At 34.0% G+C, this 10,970-nt stretch overlaps 1 protein-coding gene across 2 annotated transcripts; it reads right to left on the bottom strand.

Annotated features, from left to right (window-relative positions):
- Nucleotides 1–206: 206 nt before the first annotated feature.
- LOC111903532 (nuclear transport factor 2) lies at nt 207–6,486 on the bottom strand. Of its 2 annotated transcripts, none has more exons than XM_023899308.3 (9): nt 6,291–6,486; nt 6,062–6,128; nt 5,112–5,249; nt 4,729–5,017; nt 4,219–4,644; nt 1,185–1,306; nt 1,031–1,090; nt 874–940; nt 207–802 (listed from the first exon to the last, which is right to left on the bottom strand). In XM_023899308.3, exons 2-9 carry the CDS (start codon nt 6,107–6,109, stop codon nt 486–488), a joined length of 1,467 nt encoding a protein of 488 aa, XP_023755076.1. In that variant the 5' UTR covers nt 6,110–6,128; nt 6,291–6,486; the 3' UTR covers nt 207–485. The 2 variants fall into 2 exon arrangements, with proteins under 2 accessions (XP_023755076.1, XP_023755075.1); XM_023899307.3 differs by having other exon boundaries at nt 1,031–1,096; nt 6,291–6,485.
- Nucleotides 6,487–10,970: the final 4,484 nt, after the last annotated feature.

The raw sequence follows: 10,970 nt of genomic DNA, 5'->3' as shown, positions 1-10,970 counted from the left end.
GGAAGTGTATGACATATGGTTTTCCTTGGTGCCGGTTGTACTTAGTTTCTCATTTAGGTAATGTTTTTTACATAAAACGAGGCTTTAACCTCTCGCTCAATGCAAGAATTATATTCAAGAAATCTGATTCTCTCACATTCTGGAAAGGACGATGTACGCAAATCATTTTTTTTACAACTTTCGGACGATGAAAGAGGCAATAACAATAGGCACAATAAAATCATCTCTACTCTACCAAAATCCAGTTCGAAATTCCATGTTCCAAGGAAGAAAAATAAAAAGAAAGAATACAAATAAAATAGCTGGGGCAACTATACTACACAACATAAATAATGACCAAAAACCCGACCCAACCCATGCTTTTTCTATCGTAGACAAAAATTTCCCAACTAATTAAATCAATCAAGTCTTGTTTTTTTATCCCCCTTCCCCTACCAATCTCGAACAAAACCATCATCATATCATATGATGCCTCACTCACTAATTCAAGCAGTAGCAGGAACCCGTGGTGCCATGTTCTTGGCTGTTCCGTTAACAGCCATCCCATTCCCCCGGTTCATACGCTCTCTCTGATATCCATCTCCACCACCACCACCACCACGGTTTGCCGGTGCTCCTCCACGTCCGCCGCCTCTGTTGCCATAATCGTTCCTCCCACCACCAAACTCACCGCTCCGATTGTAGCCTCTTCCGCCACCAACACCACCACCATTAAAGTTTCCACGGCCCCCTCTCATTCCATCGTTCCTGAATCCTCCTCCTCCAGCCCCCCTTCCAATCGGAAACCTTCCCCGTGCTCCTCCTGTTGTTATAAATAAATAAATCTATAAGATGATGAGAAACATGGATTTTAAGTTTTAATTGATATCTTGCCTTTAGAGTTTGTGGATCGTTTTTCCTCAACAACAGCATTGCGTCCACCAATAGCAACAGGTGAACCCTAAAACATGTCATCATATAATTAGATAACTTCCGTTACATTACAATCATCGTCCCATTTCATCCAAAGTGATACATGAATTTTACATACCTCAATGGCCTTTTGAACAGCTTCAGGCATCTCAAATTCAACAAAACCAAAACAGAATCCCTGTTGCTGTCATATGAGTTTCGTGAAATTTCAAAAAAAAAAAAAAAAAAAAAAAAAGTGTGTTATAATATTATTAGAGGAAGTGGACACGAACCCTGTTGCTTCGAACTTGAATGCCATTGGTCTTAATAGGACCAAACTTCTTGAACTCCTCATCCAGCATAGCAGGTGTGGCACTCATAGGCAGACCCTTGATGTAGATCGAATACCCATCAGCTGCCCAAAACAACACAAAATTTACATTTTACACCAAAGTTTATGTTTTTCTATTCATTGCACCATATTTGCTTTCTAAATTTTCTTCTTTACAATTTTGGCCCTTCAACTTAGAATGTTATGTATTTTTACTTTATTTAATTGTTTAATGATACTTTAACTGTGATAGCATTTGTTACTTGTAATATATTCATTGTATATGTGTAATATTTCCATAAATGCATGTGTAGTTTTATGTAGAACGCAACAACATAAATAAAATACACATTTTTTATTTATATAATATTATGAGAAATTAAATATCCTCCTACATTTTATTCCTACTTAATTTCCTACCCTATCAAATGTTGACATGTGTCACATTTAATGAAATTCATGATATTTTAGTCCACTGGTCACCATTTAATGTGGGTATGAAGATAGTAGGAATAAAATGTAGGAGGATATTTAATTTCTCTAATATTATATGACTACTTTGATATTTCTTTAAATGTATGTATAATATTTCATTAAATGTATGTTTAATGTCTGTATAAATGCATGGGTAATATTTATGTAGAATGCAACAAGATATTAAAATACAACACCCAATTGACTTATATATTGCAAAAATAGTGTAATATTTCTACAAAGGTATCTATAAAATTTCATTAGCTGTATGTCTACATATGTGTAATATTCATTAAATGTATGTGTAATATATCCGTAAATGTGTGTAATATTTACATAGAACACAATAATATATTTAAATATAACACACAAGTTTGACTTATATATTGTAATCTTTGTGTAATATTTCTGGAAATGTATGTATAATATTTTAATAAATGTATGTTTAATATCTATACAAATGCATGTGTAACATTTATGTAGAACACAACAACATATTTAAAGAAAACATCAATATTTGACTTGTATATTGCAACGAGTTGTGGGACCCGTGTACTACACGGGTTTATTAAAAAAAGTTAAATATAAATGTATAAACATTTAAAAGTTTGAATTTATATGCAAAATAATAAAAATATTAAATTATTGAAATTGAACTGTTCATTTCTCTTTTAGATTTAAACAAATAATTTAAATAAATAAACAAATGAAATAATTGGGCTTTATTTAGGAATTATGAAATGAAAAAGAAAATTGCATTAATGAGATTGATATTCATTTATTATTACATTTTAATACTATGTGAAATTTAATAAACTTGAAAAAAAAACAAAATACCATTTAGAAAAAGAAAAAATAATGTAAAAATAACCACAAAATGACATGTGGCAAAATGAACAAGTGTGACATGTGGCAAAAAAAGGTTTTTATTTATTAGAGTAGAAGTAGATAAGAGTGTAATATCTCTTTACGAGAAATTAAATATCCTCCTACCTTTTATTCCTGCTTTTCTTTAAAGGTACGTGGAAGATGTCATTAATGAAAGTGTAACATTTGCACCAAATTTGATATTTTTTAATCTATTTGCACCATATTTGAAGTTAAACCATTTTTACAATTTGGTCTCTCAAGTTTGCTTGTAATGTATATTTTAACTTTGTTTAATGGTATAATGATGTTCTAACTATATAATTTATTACTTGTAATATTAAATTATTAGAATAAAGTTGCATTATCTAATGTTACATAAATTTTAATGTTTCCAACTAATTTAACAATACTTTTTAATAACTTAACACAGTAAAATATAAAAATAACATACAACTTTGACTTAATATTTTAATATCGGTGCGATATTTCTTTAAATGTATGTGTAAGATCACTATGTATGTGTGTAATATTTCATAAAATGAAATTTGTAATGACTACACCAAATTTTGCATTTTTCAATCTATTTTGCACCACATTTGGTGAGTTTTCTTTTACATTTTGGTCTTTCAAGTTTGAATGTTATGTATATTTACTTTGTTTAAGTGTATAATGATACTTTAAAACTAAAACTTGTTACTTGTAATAATAATTTATTAATTGACTGGTTGTGAGACCCATGTATTACATGGGTTAATTTTTAAAAAAAAAGTTAAATATAAAAATCAAAATATTTGAGAATTGACTTTATAAGAAAATAAAAAAAATAACGAATTATTATAAATGAAATGTTTTTTATCTTTTAAATTTAAACAAATAATTTAAATAAATAAACAAAAAAAACTAATGAGTTTTAATTTGAAAATTTTGAAATTAAAATGTAAGTTTATTAAAGAAACTGATATCCATTTATTACTACATTTATTGCAATTATTACATTAAATATTATATCGAATTTAATAAAATAGAAAAACTCATAAAATGACATGTGGAAAAACAATTAATTCAAAATACCCACAAAATGACATTTGGCAAATTGAATGAGAGGTTGACATGTGGCAAAAAAAATTTCATTTATTAGAGTAGAAGTTCATCAAATTATAATATATGTTGATTTGATTTTGATGTTTCAAACTTATTAAAAATTACTACTTTGTATTATTAAAAACACAATTAACATATTTAAACAAAAAAACACGATTGACATATTATTGCAATACTAGTGTAACATTCCTTTGAATGTATGTGTAATATATCTCTATAAATGCATGTGTACTGTTTATTTGAATGTGAGTTATAAATGTAACTATTTTTATTTAATAAAATATCTCTTTTAATAATATGATAATTAATTTGAAATTGATTACACATATAATTCATTTTGGTTACATTAGTGTAATAAAACAATTTATAAAGTTATTGTAATAAGGGTATTATTGAAATTCCATAAATGTTAGAACAAATGAATATAGTCAATACTTTTAGTTCTAAAAGCGGTGTAATATGAGAGAACTTATTAAAGGAGCAACATACTTTCAAACAGAGTGTAAGTAAACAAAAACATGAACATGATTTTAAAAAGAAGGTAAGCATACCTTCTTCCTCATGAATGCCATTTTCAACAGCATCAACATTAGAAGCAGCTGACTCAGTGACTGAAGCAATTGGCTGAGCATTATTCACCTGATGCTCTTGAATCCTTGGCTGAGGTTTCCTTGGAGCAGATGGTGGTGGGGATGAGAAAGGCACATCACTCTGCTTCAGATCCATTACAATAGAAGCATATGACTTCTTTGGAACTTCTTCAATTTTGGTGTTGGATTCAACAACCAGCTGTGAAACCTCCTGCGCTTCATCAACAACCTCCGCAACCGGCTCCTCCTCCTCCTCCACCTCCACAGCAGCAGCAGCAACCTCCACAGCTTCCGGTGGATGAAACACCACTTCCCCTTCAGATTCCTCCGCCAATACAACAGCCTCTTCAGGGACAGGATCTTCAACCACAGGAACACTTTTTGGCACTACAGATAAAAAGTTTCAACAGATACATAACAAAAGAAGGTTTTAAATTTATAATATCAACTAAATTTTTTGTTTTTTGTCACCTTGCTCAGGATTAGTAGGAGCCTCAACATCCTCAGTAAGAGCATTGTTTACTTCATTATTAATGGCATTCTCCATGTAACGAAACATATCATTTAACACAAAGTAGCCTTTGTCTTGTGGTGCGAGGAAGAAAGATTGAGTAAAATTTCGGACAATATTGTCCTTTCCAGTCAGGTATCCAGTGACTAAAACATTGACACCACCATCTAAAGATTCCTGTGCATCAATGGATTTAATCTCAGCCCTGATCTCATCATAGTTAAGAGATAGTATTTTAGTATTGATAGCCTGCATGCATATCCCAGTAAAAGCAAGAAAATATCATTAGAATCATACCAAGAAAACAAGAAATGTCAGAGGAAAGAAGTGATAAAGAGCATACATCCATGGTAGTGGTTATGCTCATGGAACCATCTTCCTCAGGGCGCCCAAGTTTACTGATATCCTGATAGAATCGATAAACTAAACCAGGAGACTGGTGTAGTATATGATAATATTGCTGAACAAAAGCATTGCCAACCTATTTATCAACAAGCCATAAAAATTATCCACAGCAATGCTAACAGTATAAGAATATAGGAACTCACATAAAGTACTTTAAAGCTTAAAATTTGTTAATAAGTGCATAGACACATACACTCATAAAGTAATGCATTTGACATATGCATGTATTCAATAAAAGAGAAAAGATGGTATGTATATACTCAAAAACACAACCTAGGTATATAGATTTATTGGAAACTACTAGCAGAGTCACCAATTAACCTGAAAATAATACAAAATAATATTGACCAGCATGGTTTAACAATTCAAATTCAACTAACATTAACAATATCAGCATTGACTATTAACATGAATACAAGAATCATCAAAACACAAAGCATATTCACATTGCTCAGATGAATCCAAAACCTACATTGCCTTACACCTTGTGTCTAAGAGGAAGGCAAACTGTGATATAATTCAAAGCTCAAAATCAGAGTAAATGTAGAAACCAAAATCATACAGAAGTGTAAGCTATTATGTTAATGTCAGAAAAAAGATTATCAGATTTCATTGGGTTAATAACGGAATACTAGTAAGATTCCACATTTCCACGTTCAAGTCATAACCACATTCCAATCAGAAACAACGATCATTTTCTTATTTCAATAACAAAACAACCACGCAAACAAAAAAATAAAATAAAATAAATAATATGACGTAATTTTAAAGCTAATAATCATACGACCGCCATAAATTACTCAAAAAAATTTAAATTCCTTCACAAACAACAAGATCACGAAAATAGAACAAGCAAATCATTAAATTTTTAAAGAAACCGATACATACAACTTGAGCAGAAACAGGTTGCTGCGGTGTCGCTGCCGGAGCCGCCATTGTAAATTAAATCAAAACCCTAACCAAAAGCACCACAAACGACCAGTCATTACATATATAAAGAAAATAACATCGGCGAACGGAAAACAAATCAAAAACAACAAATCTAATAAAAAATAACATTATATGTGCATCCATAAAAGGAAAAAATCGATTAGAGCGAGTATGAGTGAATCTGTACCTGGATTTCGTTGAGCAGTGATGCGAGATGAGGAAAGAGATTGAGAAAGAATCTCTGATCCCTTTCTCTGTTAATATATTTCCTATGTGTGTGCGCTTTAGGGTTTGTTTGTGTCCTTTGACGGATCTTGGAGAGGCGAAGGCGAACGCAAGTACGTACAAGGTAAAGGGGAAGTGTGGGAAAGGGTTTCCAGGGCATTTATATAGTACGAAAGAGTGTCTTTGATTTTTAGTTTCTATTTTTATTGTTCCCAATGCAAAAATGTTTTTTGTGCGATATCTCGATATGGAATAAACATGTATCATATCATCTACGTCTACGATATAGATTTGGAATAAACATCAGTTTAATGGTTTGATATTATACGATACGAAAACGGTAAAATTAGAATCTAAATCTTTAATCCAAAATAATCTTTTTATTTAGACAAAACCGTTAAAAATGGTCATATGGTTTGTATTGTTTCCAAATTTTAGTCCAAACTTGGAAAATATTAGATAAATGGTCCTTTTTGAACATCTTTAATGGGATTTGGTTCATCTGGAAAAATAAAATAATTGTTATACCATTGATATGAAAAAATAAAATAATTGTTATACCATTGATATATTCATTTTTTTATTTTTCAAAGTTATTATCATTTATAAATATAAAAAAGGGCCCAGAATCCCCCCCCCTTCCCCCTATCTTTTCTTCTTCCCACAATTTTCTTTCGACACCCTCTAATCATAGTTGATGTCGGTCTACACTGTTGCAACCATGGGACCACTGCAACCATTGGTAGCAGCAGTGTCGTAACCACCACCGTCGATTTACACCATAACAGAAGCAACGAGGTCATTACTTGCCTTACCTCCTTCATCCCTTTATCCGAATCTCAATATCTCTATTTGTCTTATTTCTCTCAATGAGGTAGGGATTCGGAGGAGGCAATGTGGATATCGTTGACGATCTAGCGATAACGTGAAGATCCAACAATGATTTGGTGACAGAGTATAGATTCAACGGTCCATGAAGGAGGTGGTTGTCGGACATGTTTTATGGTGAGGTTTTTAGTGGTTCTCTTCAGGGGTTTTATTTTGGTGTTAAGGGGAGTCAACCTGTGTTGATCTCGTCTGCAATGGTCGGACGGAAGTGCACTCCGACGAGATTGGAGCGAAGGCACACGGTGGCAATGGTATCGATTGAAAACCGACCAAGATGGTTTGGATCGGACCACTTGATGGTTCGATTTGTGGTGAAGGTGTCGAGTTTGGTAGGTTGCAAGGCGGCCTGGCGATTGTTTCTTATTTTCCAACGAGATTATTGTTTAGTGGTGATGGGTGTTGAACCCAAGGTGGATGAGGAGCCAAGGGTAATGGTGGAGGGTGTGGAGCTATTTATAGGAAAAAGAAGAAGAAAAAAACATAGAATAAAGAGATTGGGTTAGGAGTAGGATATGTGAGATGTGGGGGTTGTATGCTACATTTTCTTTGAATAACAATAGTAAATTAAAATGAAAAATAATTATGAAAATGGCAAAATAGTCTTTTTAGTTTTTGGAATGATCAAATGAGCAACGATAGATGCTCAAAGGACCATTTATCCAACTTTTTCAAGGTTTGGACCAAAACCCCAAAAAAATGCAAACCACATGGATCATTTTTAAAGTTTTTTCTTTTATTTATATGTAAGTTTATATATATATATATATATATATATATATATATATATATATATATATATATATATATATATATATATAGCATATACAAACCAAAACGATGGTAAAAAAGAAAAGGAAATTAGGATTGTGTCATTTTGTAATGTGGAATCATCTTAGGGGCACTTTGATTTAATGTTGATTGGATCCGGTCAGAGCTTTTTGGCTAACTCGATCTGGTTAGTGTGTTTGATAATGACATTCAAACCTATTACTCGGTTAGCCAACCTCTTACCCGGTCATGGAAAAAAATAGTTGATTGAAGTCATTTTTCTTGATTGCCCCTTGTTTATATGGATGTTGCTTTTTTTATCCATCAACCGTCACACCTCCAATATTTCTTCTTCTCTATTGACCCACCAAAATCGTTGCCATACATCCCTACCACCACCACCAACGCCCTTATCCTTCTCCTAGCATGTGACACGATTTCTTCCATCTGCTTACCCCAAATGCAATTTCTTCCAACAGCTTCTCACACCTCCGACATGTATGTCGGCTCTTCCCATCTCCGACCTACTCCTTCGTTGTTGAGGTATAAAGTCTTGTCCAACATGGAGCACTTAGAATCAAGTGAAGCACTTGGATGAAGCATTTTGAGTTCATTTGGAGCACTTAGAACTCCATGGAGAACTTGAGGTTCATGAAGCATGTGGCAAAGGAACGGATCATCTAAGATGACTTTAGATCATCTGACAAAGGAACGGATCAACTGACAAAGAAACGAATCTTTCAAAAGGAGTTTTGGAGCAACTTGTAGTGATTTGGAGCAACTTGGAGTGGCTTAGAGCAACATGGAGAAACTTGGAACACTTGGAGCAATATGGAGCACTTCGAGCAACTTGGAGCACTTGGAGCATTTGGAGCAACATGGAACATCATATTGCACCATGTAGAAGGAAGTTGCACCATCCTTAAGGATGTTGCGCCAAATGATAGCATGATGTGCCATCATGTATGAAGTTGCACCAAGGCAATGTTGAGCCAAGTGAAGATGTTGAGCCAAGGAGATGTTGAGCCATGAATATGTTGTTGCTCCATCAAGAAGCAAGTTGCGGCATGGAGGAGATGTTGCGCCATCATGGACCATCTTGGTACATGATGCATCATATTTATTCCTTTATCGTGCCATGTTGATCCACATAGTCTTATAAGATAATCATGCTCAAGAAATACATCATGTTGTGCCACCATGATGGATGTTTGACCATTAGTGATCATGATGTTCCACCTGTGCATCATGTTGCTCCACTATGGTCAAGGTGGCCCATCATGTGTGGTGTTGATGCTCATGGGTTGTATGACATTGATGGATGTTCCAGAAGATGTTACATTGAGGGATATGATTGGTTGTCACCATTCATGGGCCAGTGGGTTTGGCCCATTAGGGTTTTAGTTATGATCCCTCAAGTATAAATAAACTCATATCCTCATCATTATGTGTGCACATAAATTTCAAGAGAGTAATCATTGTGAGGTTGAGAGCACTCATTTGGAACAGTTAGTAAGCAAGAGAGATTCATTTTCTTTTGAGAGCACAAGTGATGTGCAACCTTTTGTGTGTGATTATAATTGTTCTTGGAAGTTAATAAAATCCTCTCTCTCTCTCTCATTTGCCCACGGATGTAGGTCACCTTGACAGAACCACATTAAATATTGTGTTCATTTGATTTACATTTTCAAAAGTTTTATTTCTGCAAGTTCACCGAAGTTTGTTTTGATATTTGTCTTAAGTGCTTAACTTGTTTTGTTGTCACCCAACAAACTGGTATCAAAGCTATGGTTGAATACGGGAGAGTTAAGATCGACAAATTCAATGGGCACGATTTCGGTTTCTGGAAAATGCAAATCGACGACTATATCTATCAGAAGAATTTACATGAACCATTGTCCAAAAGTAAACCTGAACAAATGAAGCAGGAGGATTAGGAATTGTTAGATTGGAAGGAACTTGGTGTGGTGAGATTATCATTGGCAAAGAATGTAGCTTAAAACGTTGTTAATGTGAAGACTACTCATGAGCTGATCAATGCACTATCTAACATGTATGAAAAACCTTCGCAGTGAACAAGGTTCACTTGATTCGACAATTGTTAAATTTAAAGATGAATGAGGGTGGCTCAGTGACTGATCGTGTTAATGAATTCAATTCAATCCTATCAAGATTGATGTCGGCTGATATTAAATTTGAAGTTGAAGTCATGGCATTGCTACTATTATCATCTTTGTCTAATAGTTGGTCTGGTATAGTGACAGCAGTTAGCAGCTCAGTTGGGGCGCTAAGCTAACATTTGAAGGCATTCGCGATTTAATCCTTGGTGAGGATGTATGCAGACAAAGTGTTGGTGAAGCTTCCAATAGTCTTCTGAGTGTTGAAGATAGGGGAAGGGGCTCCAACATAGGATGTGGGGAGGGAAGATCCAAGTCGAGAAGGAAAGGTGGACAGAACAACAAGAGGGACGTGACATGTTGGGACTGCAAAGAGGGTGGTCATGTCAAAAGTCATTGCCCAATGCTCATGGCAGATAAAGGCCAAAAGGAGATGAATATGGCAGAAGATTTTTAAGGTGACGCGTTCATTTGTTCAGTTGAAAACTCAATAGAATCCTGGGTCTTGGATTATGGCGCGTTATTTCACACTAGGCATTCCAAAGATGTGATGCAAAACTTAAGGCATTACCAAGAGAAGGTCAGGTTGGCATAACAAGAGTCTAGATATCATGGGTGTCGAAGATGTGGTTCTCAAGATAACTCTGGGTACAAATTGGACTTTGATGAATGTCAAGTTCTTTCCCGATCTAAAGAGGATGTTGATATCAGTTAAGCAACTTGAAAATGAAGGTCATCATGTTACATTTGTTGATCACAAATGGAAAATGAAGAAAGGAAACTTAATCATTGCTAAGGGTCAGAAACATGGTACACTATATATGTCGGAGGTTTCTAAAAAGGAAGCAAGCACTGTTAAAGGAGTTGGA

The sequence above is a fragment of the Lactuca sativa genome, chromosome 5, assembly GCF_002870075.4.
Source record: "Lactuca sativa cultivar Salinas chromosome 5, Lsat_Salinas_v11, whole genome shotgun sequence".
NCBI classification, from domain to species: domain Eukaryota; kingdom Viridiplantae; phylum Streptophyta; class Magnoliopsida; order Asterales; family Asteraceae; genus Lactuca; species Lactuca sativa.
The sequence above is the reverse complement of the archived record's forward strand: the minus strand, read 5'-3'. Positions and strand labels throughout refer to the sequence as shown.